Raw genomic sequence first — 20111 nt, forward strand, 5'->3', positions numbered from 1 at the left:
TGAACAGTGAGATGTTCCGAGCACAAATAGCATTTACAGAGACTGTGACTGTATATGATATTTGAAATAAAAATTACATACTTAAAGTACAATTAAGAAAAATGTTGATGGCTATTAATACATCAGAATGTGTTAAAATTTCATACATAGAGCCATAGTAATAAGATTTGTAATACATAAGTTGGACCTACTTCCAAGGGTGGAACACCACCAGCATATAACAGCTGTGGCTGCATTTGTATTTGTTGACATCAGTTTTATTCTTATGATGATAGTAGCACCTCTATTGTATTGTAAGTGGGAGATCACCTTAGACATCCCACTGGGCCAGATAGTCACTACAGTCAGTCAACAGTTACTGTGGTGGTATTTTGAACACTGGTTACTTGTCAATCAGTTGTGAATCACTGAGAACTTGGCCTGGAGTTGAGTTTGTATGCACACACTTGCTCTTTAGCATTGCTTTTGTATTAGTGAACTACTGCTATCAACCTCGTGGAGAGATGTTATCTCTAGGATTTGCCTTTGATAGTTGCACTGCCAACCTGAATTGGACTGGTCATGGCTTAATTCACTGTATCAATTCAGCTTGGTGTGCAATATCAAAGTAGTGCTCAGGCAGCCTTCTGAACAAAACAAGCGCTTTTTTTTTAAATACGGGAATAACATAATCCCTGAACTCAAAATTGTGGCAACAACAACTGATGCAGTAGTAAGAGCTGGATAAGCATTTAAATGATTTACTGTGACAACAAAATCAGCAGCTGCAAGAGCAGTTGGCTTTTCTGCTAAAACAAACAAGAGCAACTTTCACTGTACAGTATGAAACTAGCTTTGTCCTTTGCATCACAGGCTTTTTCCAACATTTGAGGCTAAATGAAAAGAATGGGACTCTTAGCAGTAATGCCTTTTAATGTTCGTAACATTGTAGATACTAATACGCAAAGTGATATTTTGTAGGCCATTAACCCGAAACTGTTCCAAATTTTGCCAATTAAATGTGGTCTAAATTGCAAGTGAGTTGACTTTTCAAACCTATGCAGTATCTGCCTCAACATTTTATCAGGCAGACACAAGCAATACAGAGGCAGTATAGAAAATGAAATGGCCAGTCAACCGTTCATGGATAGAATACCTAAAATAATTAAGCCAGGGTTGGAAATTCCTGTGTGTACATGTAATCAGCAAGTATTCATATGCCACCACATTAATAAGAGATGGTGTTGGATATGTTCCTCATGATAATGATATCCAAATTAAAGCATTCAATTTACGACACCCATCAATGGATGACACACTGACCACAATAAAAGTGCACAAGACTGAGCAATTTGAGATTCATTTATGACAAACAGAAATTGATGCCATGGCACCACGAATATAAGTATTTAGAAAACGAAGTGTTCCATGTTGTTTGTTAATGACTGACATCTACAGTCTCCTGATAATTCAACAACATTAACTTTATGGAAGTGCATTATCAGTCTGTTGATTATTGCCATTTTTCAGACCCCCAAAATGTCTAATACTAGCAAAAGGGCAAGCAGTGCACACAGACAGGACAAAACATTTTTTCCAGCATGTCCACAGTGATTTGTGGCACAAAGCCAGAACCCATCCTCACTGATGGCCAGTATATTCTGCCAGAAATGGGGCTACTAGGCTGCTGTTGCTCACAGAAAGTTTCACTGTAATTTGGCATTTCAGGCGTTCTAGAAATACACGGCAAACTGCATGGTCCATGGTAGAAATTCAGCAATAGCAATGCCTCACATACTACTTATCGCTCTTGGCATACAGCACAAGCAAAGAGAATTCTGAGTAGAAATTGGTGCATCAGTTTCACTAATCAAGGCACAAACTTGGTAGCTACTACAGTAAGCAAGACATTTGGTTTTCAAACTGAGGACTGTAATTTTTTGTCACAGTCTATACTGTATGATTATCTGGATTCCAGACATGTGACACTGTATGAACCAGGTCTATGTTGTGCAGGGAGTAATAGAGTGCATATAAAGATACAGTAGTCAGCATTATTGTAGAGTTGTACTCTTCCCCCCCCCCCCTTTCTTTTATTTGCCACATGCTAAGGGCAGCATCAGGCAGACCTAGAGAAGCTAAAGGTTACAAAAACAGTGGTACTCATTCAGTCAATGTCAATGCATTCATGCCACCATTTTACTCAGCTTTCAGTGAAAAAGCAAAATGGCTGTAGAGGATATATAAAACTAAAATGTGAACAAACTTGCTTCACATGTATTACTTGAGTCACAACAGGAAGTGCAGCTTGACAGCTTGACCCAAGCCAGTGGATGAGCAACAACAATGACAGGTCTCCCTTTAGGCAGGCAGTTCAATGTGGCCATCTGGGTTGCGGCCCCAGAACTTGCATGGGACTGGGGTTGCAGAGAAGAATTGCTAATCTCCACTTGATGCAGTGATGTTCTCAGGTGTCCATTCAATAGAAAGCTTTGAAGTGGCAACTGTGAAGGTTACTTCCTGAGGCCCTCAGGCAGTGTCAGCAGTGGATCACCTGGGCTGTACTTTTGGTCACTGGGCCAGATAAATAGCTGCTACAGTTGTCAGCAACCTGTCACTATGCTGTTACTTTGTGTACTTGTTATTTATCAAATAGATGTGAATTACTGTGTAATAAGCTTTGACTTGAACTTGGGCCACACAGGGTACCCGCCCGGTCTAAGGCACCTTGTCATGGTCTGTGTGGCTCCCCCTGTCGGAGGTCCGAGTTCTCCCTCGGGCATGGATGTGTGCGTTGTCCTTAGCGTAAGTTAGTTTAAGTTAGATTAAATAGTGTGTAAGCTTAGGGACCGATGACCTCAGCAGTTTGGTCCCATAAGACCTTACCATATATTTCCAATTTTTTTCTTGAACTTGTACATACACATTCTCTCTTGGATTTAGTATTACTTTTGCACTGATTAGTTATTGTACTGGTCTTTGCTTTATTAACTCTATCATTCCAGTTTTGTGTACTCTGCTATGGTTAATAAAATTCATATTGAGAGTGGTAGCAAAATTTACATTACAAGTATTCGCTGTTCTCATACTGGTTGTTTAATGGGCAGTATTAACCACAGGAGGTGAAGTTTTTAGGACCGCTGACACACAAATGTAAGATTATTTGACACCATCATAGCTTTCAGAACTATTAGTTCTTTCCTCTGGGATGAGCAAGGGATTGGTTGGGGAAGGCTAGAAAGATGGACAGGTCACTCAGACTGCAGGATGAGAGAGAGCAACAGGTGGATATTTCTCATCGTGGAGTCTGAATAACCTGTCCTCCTTTTAACCTTCCTCATCCTATCCTTTTCTCATCCCAGAGGAAAGAACTAATAATTCTGAAAGCTACGACAGTGTTGTGTACTTTTATATTTCTCTATCAGCAGTTTTAAGTATTTCCCCCTCCCGGAAAGTAATCACTGGCTTTTCTGTCCACTCCCGACACAAACGCATAATCTGTAATCAAAGGCAACTGAATGAAAGCCAATAATGAGAGTGAGAAAGTGTAAGTATAACACAGGTTTGAAATCCACTTAACAGAACGGTGTGGTTGACAGTGTCACAGGCAACGGACTGTACTAGACCGAGTCATGGCTTACTGCCCAGCCCTGTAGCTGTAAGCTGCTCAGCCCATGTGACATGCCACTCATGCCCATGGTGGTGATCATCATATTTGACAATATGAGCAGTTATCAATGTCAGCCATCAGCAGGGATATTAAACTGGCCAACAATTCTGTCACATAATTTTACAGTGTTCTCAAGTGAGTTTTCCTTTTGAAATTATTGTTTTGATGTAAAGTTATTATAGATTGTCACTTTAATGTAAAAGTGCTGCTACAAATGGCCAGACCCAATCACATAAGTATCTAGCAAACTATGTGGACTTCAAACCAACAGTGCATACCTGGAATGGAAGTCGATCAATCCATGTCTTGCTTATGGGTGCAACATCTTCCTGGTTGACTGTCGCACGATCTCCACAATCAACAAAGAATAATTCATATTTTCCTTCAACAATTTTAAGGACTTTAGCCCTGTACCACCTAAAAAAAAAAAATTCAACAAAAATTTCACTTGTGAGGAGAAAACATTTCTCCTGCTTAAGGAAAGAAAAATAATAAAGCTAGGTATTAATCAACTATCTTCCACAACCAGCAGAGTGATAGTAAATTACAAGATAGCATTAGTGCAACTATACGGCATTGTGCGTTCAACAAAATGATTCGTTACGGTACAAACTGCAAAAAATTTACAATTTATTTTATAAAAACCAGGAAATTTATGAACGAACTGATCACCAAAAAATATGCAGATTGAGGCTATGTAAAAGCCAGAGACAATGCCCAGCTAATGAAGCTGATAAAACGATAGTGAAATTGAGGCAGCAGGAAGGAACAGCAGAACTGGAAAGCACACAAAAATAGAAACTGACACTTTACATCACCAGCTCTAGGTCTTTGCAATACTTCAGACATTCCTCCACGCACTGAAATTACTTAGTTAAATGCACTAACGTATGGTTGGTTGGTGTGTGTGTGTGTGTGTGTGTGTGTGTGTGTGTGTGAGAGAGAGAGAGAGAGAGAGAGAGAGAGAGAGACAGAGAGATTTCACCATTTGTTTTTCTGCCTTACATCTGTTACTGAAGCTTTTCTTCATAAACTGAAATTCTTAGGAGAAATAATGAATATTACAAAATGTTCTTGCTCCGGTCTTACGTAACACCCACACAAATAATCAACCAATTAATGCACACTATACTGCCACATATACAAGGAGTACCAAAAAGAAACCGAACTATTTTTTTTTACTTATTTATTCACACTTTAAGAACAAACCTTCAATCCCCTTCAAAGTATTCTCCACTTGCACTAATACACTTGCCTAATATTTTATTCCGTTTCTCAAAACATTGTTTAAATTCATGTTTTGTGTTACTTGACAGCGCCTCCATTATTTTCTTCTTCTTCTCAGCAACATCAGCAAAATGCTTTTCTTTCATGTCACTTTTCAAACTAGGTAAAAAAAGGGGGGGCTGTGAAAGCAGGGGCATTGTCATGCTGGAAAAACAAGTCACCTGACAGCCACAAATCAGGCTGATTACGCTGCACAGGTTGCACAATCTTTTTGGAACTTCCAAATAGAAAGCCTGCCTGACACTGCGGCACACACTCTAAATGGTCAACACCTGCCACATTTAAAAAAAAAAGGAGCCTTGTTTTAATATTTGATTTCACCTGACAAGCTTTCTTCAGGCAAGATAAATTTGAAATCTTCCACTGGCTTGACTGTTGCTTTGTTTCTGGATTGTAACTGTAGCAGCAAGCTTCGTCGCCTGTGGTAATTTTTGAAAGAAAGTTTGTATCATTTCAGGACGTTTCTTTTCAAAGCACAGCATGATTCCACACAATCTTGTTTTCATTCAGCAGTCATGGCACAAATCTGGCAGCCACCATTTTCATTCCCAAATCTTCTGTCACAATTCACTGCACCGAACTCCAAGTCACTCCTGACAACTCCACAATTTCTTCTATAGCCCGTCTAGCCCGTCAGTGATCTTTATTAAGGATTGCACAAATGTTTTCAATATTTCCATGTGTTCAGGCTGAGGATGGACAACCAGAACAAGGTTTTTCATCAACTGACATTTCACCATGTCTGAAATTGGGAAACCACTCAAACATTTGAATTTTCCCCACAGCATCACCCTTGTATGCTGTTTTTAACATTTCAGGAGTTTCTGTTCCACTTTTTCTGAGCCAAAAGAAGATTTTCACCACCACTTGCTGTTCATGAAAATCAGCCATTGCAAAAATGATAATCACACAAAACAGTTGTCAATATAAATTCTGCCAAAACTAGTCCTGACCTCCTTCAGTGAGAGTACTCAGCTTACTGACTAAGTTCGCTCTGTGTGCTCCTAGTGGCAAAATGTGGCGCTACAAAAACTCTGCCCACCAAAAAAACTAGTTCAGTTTCTTCTGGGTACTCTGTCACATGTTACTGATTCCAGGTTCCACAGGTGCCATATGTTGAGAATGATATAATCATTGTTCTACCTTGGCTGCACAATATCGTCCTCTGTTGTATATGATACTAGTAGGCAAGCCTATCGTCATCCTATGCCTATGTGATGCAAACATTGCCAGTAGACCTGACTTGATAACAAAGATATAAATGCTTTGTCACTTGTATCTGACTTAAACAGTGATAAAAATGTGATGAATATCATGCGGATAAGACATCTCATTATATTAAATGTGTGCCAACTTCAAAATGGCTAACAGCTGCAGCTAATCATGAATTACATACATTGAATGATCACATTGTTTATCTAGTGCAGAAAAGTGGTTATATCCATCTGTAACTACACAAGTTTGATAGAGCACTTTCTAAAGCCTAAACTTTGTAAGATTAAAGTGTACACGTTCCAACTATGTAATCATGAAGAAAATCAGGTGTTGAATATATTTATAGCCCAAATTAAACTAGTTGACACTTGACAGGTAGTGGGCTGGACTACTCCTCCCATCAATACACCAAGTAGTGCCTAGCACTGTTGGCTCCCACCATGTTGCCACTTCCGCTTCACTGCCCTGTGTAAAACATTTGCCCTGTGTAGAACATTGTGTCAGTCAGTCCTCATTGATTCATTGCAGTAAGAGATCTGGATACTCTGAACTTCATGTGCCTAAAAATATGTGACGATAGTAGTCGAAAGAGGAACAGACCAAGACTACACACACCTAGAAAAGTACTGCCTCGCGAAATGTGCTGAAACCAGAGGTGGCAGGCAAGGCTGCCTGGTGCAGTGTCAGAGGCTGTAGGGGAGGGAGGGAGAGAAAAAGAAAGGGACTGGAAAGGAGAGGAGCAGAGAAAAGGAAAAGATCGGTGGGTGCATTGAGAGAGAGCACTGTAGTATGGGAGTGAAGGGATGTGGGTTGGGAGGAGGTGATAGGACAGAGTGGGTGGAAACTGTTGGATGGAGAGTGTGGGGATGGCAGGTTACCGTAGACTGACGCCAGGATGACATGAGGAGCAGAGAATGTGTTGTAAGGGTAACTGCCATTTGCAAAATGGCTCTAAGCACTATGGAACTTAACATCTGAGGTCATCAGTCCCCCCCTAGAACTTAGAACTACTTAAACCTAACTAACCTAAGGACATCACACACACCCATGCCAGAGGTAGGATTTGAACCTGCGACCGTAGCAGTTGCGTGGTTCCGGACTGAAGCACGTAGAACTGCTCGGCCACCGTGGCCAGCTTAACTGCCATCTGCACAGTTCAGAAACGCTGGTTGTGGAGGGGAGGATCCAGATCCAACAGTACCTGCATTTTGACAATTCTCATCCCTTCCACAGCAGAAAATCCCTTCCATACAGCCTAGCCACCTGCGGATGGAATATCTACAGTAACAAGACCTCCCTTGCACAGACACAAAGGCAAGTGCTATGCCCCAGTCCTAGTTCACAAACAGATTTTCCACACCCGCCCAGCACTTCCTATTCGTCCTTGTCACATGCTTATTCTACTCCATTAGAGGCCACCTGTGAAAGCAGCCATATCGTGTAGCAGCTGCAATCACTGCACAGCCTTTTACGTTGATATGGAAATGTCGTATGGCTAGGGCCTCCCGTCGGATAGACCGTTCGCCTGGTGCAAGTCTTTTGAGTTGACGCCGCTTCGGCGACTTGCATGTCAATTGGAATGAAATGATGGTGGTAAGGACAACACAACCCAAATCCCTGAGCCATTAGTTATGACATTCCATCATGCTGACCAGTCAGCTATCAACGTTGATATAACTATCAAGCAGCCAAACTGTGGCCAAGAGCAAAGTGGACCATCTTGTTGCATAACATGCAGCAGAGCATAATGACTTCAATGGCTGCTTCGCAACCTGGACCATCTGGATCCTCCCCTCCACTACCAGCTTTTCTTAACTATGCAGATGTTAGTTATCCTTTCAACTCATTCTCCACTCCTGAAATTATCCCACCCTCAACCTATGGCAACATACTGTCCTTACCACCCTCCACCCGACAGTTTCCACCACCTCTGTCCTATCACCCTCTCCCCACTCATGTCCCCTCACCCTCACTGTGCAGTGCTCTCTGCATGGAGCCATAATCTTTTCCCTCCTCTCTTTACCACTCCCTTTTATTCCCTCCCTTCCTCTGCCCCACAGCCTCCTGATGCTGCACCCGGTAGCCTTGTCTGACACCTCTAGCACCTGCACACTCAGCCAAACACCACTGTCTGTTCTTCCCCCACACACATCCTACTGTCTTTTTCCCTTCCCCTCTCCAATATGGACTGTTGCCCCCGCTTGATGAATTTCAGTTTCAGTCTGCCCTGAGGAACAAGAAACAGAGTTCAAGTGTGAGTCAGGTGTGCTTGCTTGCATGAACGCATGTGTGTTTCTGTTTCCTGATGAAGGTTCTGCTGAAACCTTAATGTGTAACAATCTTTTTGTTATATCTGTCTACAACATGTGTCATCTTCATAGTGAATAGGACTCTAGCCTCTATATAGTGAATAGGAATCTAGCCTTCCCATAATTGTTCAAATTCCAACCTAAACTTTCCATTGTTTGAAATTCAGAAAATATTTTTGGCATCTGCATCTACATCACCACTCTGCAGTTCACACTTAAGTGCCTGGCAGAGGGTTTATTGAACCACCTTCAGACTATTTCTCTACCATTCCACTCTCTAATGGCTTGAACACTTAAATATTTCTGGATGAGCTCCAATTTATCTTATTTTATTGTTGGCTGCCCCTGCAGTATTACCGTTGGTTAAATAGTTATTTATAAGGAAATGTTAACACCAAAAATCATTATTCACATGTGCGTGCCATCACAAAAATTATTTCTTGGAGGTACTGAGAAAAAGCCACTTACAGCCCAACACAGCAAAGTGCATCACAAAAAAAAGAGCCAGATTTTGAGATGATGGGAGGTGCTGATACATGTCACTCATGTTGTTGTGGTCTTCAGTCCTGAGACTGGTTTGATGCAGCTCTCCATGATACTCTATCCTGTGCAAGCTGCTTCATTTCCCAGTAACTACTGCAACCTACATCCTTCGGAATCTGCTTAGTGTATTCATCTCTTGGTCTCCCTCTACGATTTTTTCCCTCCAATACTAAACTGGTGATCCCTTGATGCCTCAGAACATGTCCTACCAACCGATCCCTTCTTCTAGTCAAGTTGTGCCACAAACTTCTCTTCTCCCCAATCCTATTCAATACCTCCTCATTAGTTATGTGATCTACCCATCTAATGTTCAGCATTCTTCTGTAGCACCACATTTCAAAACCTTCTATTCTCTTCTTGTCCAAACTATTTATCGTCCATGTTTCACTTCCATACATAGCTACACTCCATACAAATACTTTTAGAAACAACTTCCTGACGCTTAAATCTATACTCGATGTTAACAGATTTCCCGCCTTCAGAAACGCTTTCCTTGCCATTGCCAGTCTACATTTTATACCCTCTCTACTTCGACCAGCATTAGTTATTTTGCTCCCCAAATAGCAAAACTCCTTTAATACCTTAAGTGTCTCATTTCCTAATCTAAATTCCCTCAGCATCACCCGACTTAATTTGACTACATTCCATTATCCTCGTTTTGCTTTTGTTGATGTTCATCTTATATCCCCCTTTCAAGACACTATCCATTCCGTTCAACTGCTCTTCCAAGTCCTTTGCTGTCTCTGACAGAATTACAATGTCATCGGTGAACCTCAAAGTTTTTATTTCCTCTCCATGGACTTTAATACCTACTCCAAATCCTTCTTTTGTTTCCTTCACTGCTTGCTCAATATACAGATTGAATAACATCGGGGAGGGGCTACAACCCTGTCTCACTCCCTTCCCAACCACTGCTTCCCTTTCATGTCCCTCGATTCTTATAACTGCCACCTGGTTTCTGTACAAATTGTAAATGCCTTTCGCTCCCTGTATTTTACCCCTGCCACCATCAGAATTTCAAAAAGAGTATTCCAGTCAACATTGTCAAAAGCTTTCTCTAAGTCCACAAATGCTAGAAACGTAGGTTTGCCTTTTCTTAATGTAGCTTCTAAAATAAGTCGTACGGTCAGTATTGCCTCACGTGTTCCAATATTTCTACGGAATCCAAACTGATCTTCCCCGAGGACGGCTTGTATCAGTTTTTCCATTCGTCTGTAAAGAATTCGCGTTAGTGTTTTGCAGCCGTGACTTATCAAACTGATAGTTTGGTAAAAATATATCTAAAAAGAAAGATGAAGAGACTTACCAAACAAAAACGCTGGCAGGTTGATAGACACACAAACAAACACAAACATACACACAAAATTCAAGCTTTTGCAACAAACTGTTGCCTCATCAGGAAAGAGGGAAGGAGAGGGAAAGACGAAAGGATGTGGGTTTTAAGGGAGAGGGTAAGGAGTCATTCCAGTCCCGGCAGCGGAAAGACTTACCTTAGGGGGAAAAAAAGGACGGGCACACACACACACACACACACACACACACACACACACACACACACACACACACACACACACACAAATATATATCCATCCACACATATATGGTACATGCGTGGATGGACATGCGTGTGCGCGCGAGCGCACACCCGTCCCCCCTTGGGGGGTTTGGTAATTTTCACATCTGTCAGCACCTGCTTTCTTTGGGATTGGAATTATTATATTCTTCTTGAAGTCAGAGGGTATTTTGCTTGTCTCATATATCTTGCTCACCAGATGGTAGAGTTTTGTCAGGACTGACTCTCCCAAGGCTGTCAGTAGTTCTAATGGAATGTTGTCTACTCCCGGGGCCTTGCTTTGACTCAGGTCTTTCAGTGCTCTATCAAACTCTTCACGCAGTATCATATCTCCCATTTCATCTTCATCTACATCCTTTTCCATTTCCATAATATTGTCCTCAAGTACACCGCCCTTGTATAGACCCTCTATATACTCCTTCCACCTTTCTGCTTTCCCTTCTTTGCTTAGAACTGGGTTTCCATCAAAGCTCTTGATATTCATGCAAGTGGTTCTCTTTTCTCCAAAGGTCTCTTTAATATTCCTGTAGGCAGTATTTATCTTACCCCTGGTGAGATAAGCCTCTACATCCTTACATTTGTCTTCTAGCCATGCCTGCTTAGCCATTTTGCACTTCCTGTCAATATCATTTTTGATACGTTTGTATTCCTGCTTCATTTACTGCATTTTTATATTTTCTCCTTTCATCAATTAAATTCAATATTTCTTCTGTTACCCAAGGATTTCTACTAGCCCTTGTCTTTTTACCTACTTGATCCTCTGCTGCCTTCACTACTTCATCCCTCAGAGCTACCCATTCTTCTTCTACTGCATTTCTTTCCCCCATTCCTGTCAATTGTTCCCTTATACTCTCCCTGAAACTCTGTACAACCTCTGGTTTAGTCAGTTTATCCAAGTCCCATCTCCTTAAATTCCCACATTTTTGCAATTTCTTCAGTTTTAATCTACAGTTCATAACCAATAGATTGTGGTCAGAGTCCACATCTGCCCCTGGAAATGTCTTACAATTTAAAACCTGGTTCCTAAATCTCTGTCTTACCATTATATAATCTATCTGATACCTTTTAGTATCTCCAGGATTCTTCCATGGATACAACCTTCTTTTATGATTCTTGAACTAAGTGTTAGCTATGATTAAGTTGTGCTCTTTGCAAAATTCTACCAGGCGGCTTCCTCTTTCATTTCTTCCCCCCAATCCATATTCACCTACTAAATTTCCTTCTCTCCCTTTTCCTACTACCGAATTCCTGTCGCCCATGACTATTAAATTTTCGTCTCCCTTCACTATATGAATAATTTCTTTTATTTCATCATACATTTCTTCAATTTCTTCGTCACCTGCAGAGCTAGTTGGCATATAAACTTGTACTACTGTAGTAGGTGTGGGCTTCGTATCTATCTTGGCCACAATAATGCGTTCACTATGCTGTTTGTAGTACCTTACCCGCACTCCTATTTTTTTATTCATTATTAAACCTACTCCTGCATTACCTCTATTTGATTTTGTATTTATAACCCTGTATTCACCTGACCAAAAGTCTTGTTCCTCCTGCCACCGAACTTCACTAATTTCCACTATATCTAACTTTAACCTAGCCATTTCCCTTTTTAAATTCTCTACCCTACCTGCCCGATTAAGGGATCTTGTCACTCATAGCGCACCCATTTACTTACTAGGGGTGGGGGGTGAGTGCTTTTTGTGACCAAGTAGGGAATTACAAAATGTGCCAGGAAAGGGAGTAAACAACTTCATGACTGTTTGTGACACACTAGAACAGAAAAGATTAATTGTCTTGGTCTGTACAGAGATCCAGAAATCTACTGTAATATGTCTCTGTAGAACACTTCCGAGACTTCTTATTCTCTGTGTATATGTAGAGATTTCTGGCTCTTGATATATGGAAGTAGCCAACGTAGTGCTGTCCATGTGAAAAACATAATCTACCCAGATGAATATATGCCACTTTTAAGGTTTGTCCTTGACTCTATTTACGGTGACTGAGAAGCCACTTTTAAAGGGAACTGCAAGTATTTGCACTGGAAAGGCAAGTTCATTGGGATGATAAAAATTAATGGTAACCTGGTGCCATTGCACAATCTTGGTGCACCCAGGTTACAAATAGTACGACAGACACACCCACCTTCACCTCCAACTTGCGGGATGGCATCCCTGACAGCTCTAATGAGTTTAGAAACTCTTCAGAATATGTAGCAGCATCGTCTCTTGTCATCGCTGTATAGACTGATTTGTAGGTGGTCACCTCACTTGATCAATAACTTTTTTATTGATGTTTCGCACCAATTCATTCTTGGGTGTGTGTAACATCATAGATTAAGGGTCAACCTGCGACAGCAATCGCACAACTTGCATACAGGCCGCTGGATGCCGCCACGAGCGCTAAGAGTGCATTGCGACTGCAGGCGTAAGTGTTGCGTACGGGCCTCGAGGTGCCGCCATGAGCGCAACCGTATATAAGTGCCAACGGAGTTCAGCCAGCTCTCATTTTGTTGGCATCTCATTTTTGCCTGTTCTCTTATTTGCTTAGCTCTTATTCGTTTATGGCTCATGTCATTGTGCTCTCTTTCAGCCATTCTGATTGTTTTGATTGACTCCCAATTGAGAAGTGCTCATTTTGGCATTTCACTTTTGCGTACTTCTCATTTTGCTAATAATATGCTCCTTAGCTTTTTACAGTTGAATTGATTAAAATAGTCTCATGTACTGTTTGTTCATTTCAGCCTGTTCATATTTTGATGTTCTTTAAATACTGTAATAATTATTGGAAGCATTTCTTCCCTTAAACTTGTGAAAGTATTCTCAATGTAGGATTTGTTCTGTGATAGAGGTGTAAGGTTTTGAATATAAATTATATACGAAACTGTTCTTTAAAAGGAATTTATTTTTTCAGTTTGTACTACATCAGACGACAATTTTGTGATATGAGGGAGAAATTTGAGGGCCGAACCCATGGAAATAGTCTTAAGTGATCCCCTTTAAAAATAAAAATTTGTGTGACACTGAAAGAGGTGACACTGTAGGCACCGAAAATTTATATATATAAAATTATATGTCACAGGTGCCAATATTGCTCTTACATATAACCAATCCTCATATCTCAAGTTTTCCTGCAAGCCTGGAAAAACATCATTAATTAGGCTATGTTCTGAGCTTATAATATTGCAGAAGTGGCTTTCAAAATTTATTAAGCTTTCCACTTCCGTTGCCATGCAGCCCTCAGCGATCTCGAGGAGGTATTTAGCAAAGAGCCTACATTATCAGTCATCATAGAGCTGGACTCTCAGATTAGTTGTGAGGTGCAATTTTTCTACATTTTTCCACAGTTGTGAAGACTTGAGACATGCGGTGACCTTGTCTGCTACAGTGCCCCGCTTGATGACCAGTAGTGTATACAAGCAAGACAACCACTCCACCCATCAACATTTGGTTACTAGGGATGTCTCACAAGCTTCGATCGAGTGCCTTGTCACACACCTGTGTGACATTGAGCATTCATCCCACACAATCAATTTGCACTGCTGCAACAGAGTGGTGTGCCCAGTGCTCTTGCTTATATTGCAAGTGGGCGTTTCCTCACTCACAAGGTTCAGCGGAAGCTTGCGCATGAAGTGGACAGTTCTTCCTCTGCCGAGCATGGTCTCAGCTAGGTCAGAGACGCAACACCTAGTGTGACATTCCTGTCCTTTCGCAACTGCACCAACAGCAAATTGAACAGGAATGTCTTGCCAGTACAGCAGCTGTATCCAAGAAACAAAAACCGGCTTCTTCATTCACCATGTGAATCAAAATTGTATTAAAAATGTGACTTTGCTTTGGTGACAGCTGGGGCCAAGTTTGGGTAACTTGAGACCCCAAAGTTGCAGTGTAATAAGTGAGCTTCCTGAGCAAATCAGTGGCCAACTCACCCACTTGTTGTGGGGTGGACATGCCGAAACCAGATAGCCCTTTTTGCCATCATTGAGAAAACTTTGTCCTCAATAAGTTTGAGTCCTTTGTTGAGATACACGTCACTGCTGGCACGTGCTGCCCCTTGATACCAGTATGTAATCTCTTCCAGTAATGCAGTTTTTTATTTATCATAGGGTTCTAAAGTCCACATGCTCAAAATGATAGTGAAGAGCTCTCATAACATGGCTGATGACTGGCTCAATCAGTGTACTCCATCATAATGTCCCAATGGTCATCATCTTCCAAAAGTCCCAATGTCCCACATGCTTGCTGGTATGTGGCTTTTTTCTGTCCGTCATCTATTTGAGGACCTGAAAAATGGTGGGGGTCCCATACATGGGTCAATATTGCACTGTGTAATTCTGCGCAGTACATCTAATGCCTGTGAAAGGGGCATTTTGCACATTATGCTTTCATTCTTTCCGTGAAGCATTCCGTGTGTTATATTTTGGTACTTCCAAGTACAGCAAAATTTGGGCAAAGTCATCCAACTGACACAGATGGAAAAATGCAGTCACGATGGTAATGGATGGTGTAGCTACCCAATCGCATAAATTGGTCTCTGTGAAGTACATACGCACACTGTAGGGAAGGTGCACCTTAAGATGAGTCACTATCGGGTGCTTCTTGTGAAATGGTAAACCCAACATCATCCATGCCACTTCGTTTCTGCTCAAATATTGACCACAATAGACATCTACACTTCATCTCTTGTTTCAGTATTAGTGCAGCTCACTGCTGCACAATACATATCACCTCGCCATTACCTTTTCTATGTACTTGCAAATATATTCCATTGTCTGAAGCAAGTTACAAATCTCCATATTAATGTGTGATTTAAAACTTTTAGAAAGGAGCAGTAAGTAAGGAACAAATCAGCTGTTTGTCCACTATCTCTTGCGTGGTACCTCTCAGTTTAATTGTAATCATGTGTCCCTCCTCCTCGGGTGCTCTGCATCTGTACGACAGATATCCATTCTTGTTCATTTGGGTCTCTTAACAGAGCCTGAGGATACTTTTTTGTGCATTTCTCATCCTTCATGTACTCAGTCATGGTTGGCATTCATACTGTGTGGCTGCCAGATGTCAGGCAGTGTGAGCACTATGTTCATTTTCGGTTTCTTTTTCTTCGTCCTACCCATCCGGATGTTACATTTTTACGTCTGTTTGATTATGTTGCCTTCTCCTTTCTTTTTTCTAGTTTCACCAATATGTAGTGATCTGGAGCCCTTGCACTGACTGGCCCAACCTCATGTTATGTGTTAGCAAATACAATACATGAGTTGGCTTGTTTCAGTAGCCTGCTCTTCTGGTTTTTACAGATACGTTGCATTATATTTCTTCTCTCCTCTCCTTTGTAAAAATGTCTGTACAAAATGAAACAATGCAAAATCCAGGATGGAATAATGACAATATTATGAAAGGACAGACTGCTACTCACCATATAGAGGAGATGTTGAGTCACAGACATGTGAGGGGGGAGGGGGGGTGGAGAGAAAGGGAGAAAGGTAGAAAGAAGAAGAAGAAGAAGAAGAAGAAGAAGAAGAGGAGGAGGAGGAGGAGGAAGAGTGCTATGCAGGTAAGCCGTGATCTGAATAAATAATTAGTACAATCGAAGTGGATCTCTTTAAAATAAAGTAAAATTTTGCTTATATCCATTTTTAAACAATGACCTTGACAATCTGGCACATCTGATAACAGAGCACTGACATAGCCCTGAGCATGCCTGTCCTGCCAGTCAGGCTGGTCAAGGTTCTTCTTCACTGAAATACCAGTATATCATTTATCGTGTCAAGCATGGTGAGTGATTAATTAACCCATTGACTAATAATCAGGAGAATTGCAAATTAAATTCACGTGCAGCTACCAAGATTTAACTGTTCCATAGTTTTCTTAAATTGTTGTCACTGAACTCACACAAAATTCCATAAAATAAATGACTAAGACATCAAATATTTCACACACACCTCTAAATGTGTACATTCAATAAAAAATACCATCATTATGATAACTATGAAATCACATTATTGTGTCTCATGTCATTTTCAGACTATTATCAATGTTTTATATAAGTAAAAGAAAACTTGTGTGGTGACAAGAAAATATTTACTAGTTGCACAAACAGTACAAAAATTGGTGACAGGAAGAGCATTTGGTGACAAAGTTAAAACAAAATAAATTTGTCAAATCATGAAGACAGCATACCCCATATGGTGAGATAAATGCCGAGATAAATGCCCGGAGAGAGAGAGAGAGAGAGAGAGAGAGAGAGAGAGAGAGAGCACAAGAATCAATGAAATATTTATATTCCAGCTGTTATGGTACACATTGTTAAGGAGAAACTCACATGTCTTCCAGTGGATATCGCCCAATGCAGTAATCTCCTATGCTAAGATTAGGTGTTCCTGCTTTGATTTCAGCGGCATTCTGCAGTTCCTTCTCCAGTTTTTGATAACTGTAAGACATAAGATAAAATATGTACAAAATGAATGGTCTACCAAAGAGATGCTGAGATCTATCTATGTTTATTTTCTGGTAGTTAATCAAGCCCCCATTAGCAGATACTCATGGCTATAACTTCTGTGAATACACTTATCCTGCCATAATGCACAAGACAAAAGATGGGTGCAAGATGCATTATGAATAGAGGCAGACTTCGTGGTGTCATCAGTGTGCTCCTGTCTTTGTGTTGCCAAACCTAGTAAAGTAACAGTGGGGTAAGCAGAACATTTGGCCACTGTATTTCTGAATCTCCCTATTTATTTCCTTCGATAACCATCACCATCACTTCTTAAAGTAATACTTATGTTTGCATTTGTCACTCTTAATGGACAGCACACTGATAAGCCTTTCAAAATAAACTAACATGAAAATCGATGATAAATGTTCTGTGCACACATTGAAACACATGATGTTATAGAGGTAACTGGAAAAGTGATGTTACGCTTGGAGCATAACTTATTACACTTTCTGTCACTGCATTTTGCCCCACGACCCACCTTATGTGCACACTACTACAGTAGTCGTCATTTCGTTTAGGCCTGCAATTATATGGTTTCATTTGCTTTCTGAGGTGAGAGTGAGATATGAATAATGAAACAAAACTTTATAGGATGCGTGTTTATTATTAACAGCAAAATACAACAAAAATGTGTACTGATACACTCCAAAATGGTTGAAAATACCATCGGAAGTGTTACACATTTGTAACTGTCAAACTGAGAACCTCCCTCACTCTGCTGCTACTTTGCCAGTAAGTGCCATCTTCAGATGAGGCAGTTACTTTAGTAATGGCAGCCTCTGATGTCATAATGATGAAATATCTTTTTAATCAAGTAATCTATTTAATAATTTTGAATTGTGTTCAAGACCAACTTTATGGAAGATTCACTACAGCAAAATAAAAATTGTGGTGCCCCAGTGCAGTGCTAGTTCTGTTCGCATGAAAATCATGTTTGTAATATAGTGATTTAACCAGGACAACATAGAAAACAGGAGTGGGGGGGGGGGGGGGGGATGCTAAAAACATGCAAAACAAAATCACTATAAAGGGCTACAGTAAAAATTTAACAGGACATTCTTGTATGCATATAAAATGATTTTGTTTGATCAGAGCAGAATAAACCTGAAACCAAATCTTATAAAATGAAAGTTATTAAAATGTTTTAAGAATGTTTAATTAATAATTGCTAATAAAGTGTTATCATTTAGATGAAACTAGTTATCTCAATCAAGACATTTTGACATCATACTTTGCCTGCTTTATGTTGATTGTTTTCCAACTATTTTTAAAGAAAGTGTCAAGAAGTAAGCTGAACAGTGATCTTGCATCAGACTTTTTGGGATTATTTCATGAAAACTATCTGCCACATAACTTATTATGCCACTGTGAAAAGGAGCTGCTTCTGACTTCCAACAGATATTGGTAATAATTTCAAAAAACAAAAACTTCAGTCACACAATGGGAGCTGACAGATTAAATACGTGGGCTGTTCTGACCTTATTTTTTATTGTTGAAACTAACAATGGTATGTGTTTTTAGGGATATGTAGTGCAGATGCAGGATTTCTTTCATGACTATGGAAACAAGTGGTTGCTGGCTACTCATTGACTAGAGAACATTTGTACGTGATAGTTGTCAGATTTTGTGTTGTGGGCAAAATGACTGAAAAATTGGAACAATGTTATTGGACCAAATTTTGTTTTAGAATTGGCAATTCTCACATTTAAACAATTCACATGATTCAACAAGTATTTGGGGATGAAGCAATGGGTACCACACAAATAAAGGAGTGGTACAGCCACTTCAAAGATGGCTGAGCATCAACGAAGAAAGGCAGGCTCTCAAACATCTGTGAATTATTGATCAGAAACAGGATTCCATTTATCAAAATGAAAGCATCCATCATTTCCAAGAGTTGAAAAAGCAAATCAAATCTGTAGCAATGTGAAAGTTGTGCTGTGCTGACCACCTTTTTTGACTTCAATGGTCTGGTCCACCAGAAGTACGGTTCAGAAGGCACTAATGTCAATACAGAGTACTACCAAGAGGTTCTGCCTCATCTTTATGAAGCAGTAAGGTGCAAATGGCTGGACTTGTGGTCAGCAGGCAGTGGGCACCTTCACCACGATAATGCATCTGCTCATTGTTCTCAGTTCATAGCTTTTCGATCAAACACAACATGGCTGAGGTTTGTCAGCCTCCCTGTTTCCCTGACTTGGCACCAAGTGACTTCTGGCTTTTTCCTAAACTCAAAAAGACTCTGAAAGGGACCATATTTCAGAATAGGGAGACATTACGCAGAATTCAACAGAGCAGCAGCAGCACTTTCCAGTGATGCTTCCAGCAGTGGCAGCAGCACAGGCACCAACTCCACGGGGCTTGAGGGGGCCCGAGCCCCCTCAAAAATTCCTTTGGGGGTCCAGAGTGCCCCCCCCCCCCCCAATAAGTTAAAAAGTATTATTCTTTGTAAAATCACAAAATTATGGTGGAATTTTTTATTTTCCTTGTTTGACGATAGCTGCCTTTTAAAATACATTCAGTAAGGAGTTAAAACAAATAATTATTATGGCAGTAAGCAGGTTAACTGAAAATAAGTGGTGTGAATCACGATAGTGTTATGGTGCTGCGGGCACACTTAGAATATTTCCCAGTGCGTGATCCTTCAGGTCAAGTCTGGCGCTGGCTGGCCAGCACTGCGGCCATGGTGACATCAAAAGAACTGGAGCAGAAACACCTGGAAACCTCTGCCTCATGTTGCCTAGACGCTTCAAGACATTATGGAGCTGCGGTTATAGAAAGCCCAACCTGCTGTCGCAGTCATTCAGTGTGGATAGTTTTGTTCAATGCATGCTGCAGACGAGTTTAGTGTTCCAACTTTAGTGTCTAGTGGACTATTTTATATTACTATATTTTATTCGTTTACTTTAGTCTCTTAGTGTATTGTGAATTAAGTTTGCAATGGATAAAATTGTTACCAAAAAGGCGCGATTGGAAGTTGATGATACCTGCAAGTCAACCTCCAACAATTATTGTGTTGTCAATTGCTTCGTCATCTCCAGGCGAG

At 40.6% G+C, this 20111-nt stretch overlaps 1 protein-coding gene across 2 annotated transcripts in view; it reads right to left on the minus strand.

The window, feature by feature from the left end:
- The window catches only part of LOC126162064 (putative ATP-dependent RNA helicase TDRD12), a 429957-nt gene that overhangs the window by 80007 nt on the left and 329839 nt on the right, over positions 1-20111 (minus strand). For both annotated transcript variants that reach the window (XM_049918325.1, XM_049918324.1), the window contains exons 21-22: positions 16892-16999; positions 3928-4066 (exon numbers count right to left, since the gene is read on the minus strand). In XM_049918325.1, coding sequence (XP_049774282.1) covers positions 3928-4066; positions 16892-16999 — 247 coding nt within the window. The remainder of the gene's footprint in view (positions 1-3927; positions 4067-16891; positions 17000-20111) is intronic.

Source organism: Schistocerca cancellata, chromosome 2, assembly GCF_023864275.1.
Source record: "Schistocerca cancellata isolate TAMUIC-IGC-003103 chromosome 2, iqSchCanc2.1, whole genome shotgun sequence".
Classification (NCBI taxonomy): domain Eukaryota; kingdom Metazoa; phylum Arthropoda; class Insecta; order Orthoptera; family Acrididae; genus Schistocerca; species Schistocerca cancellata.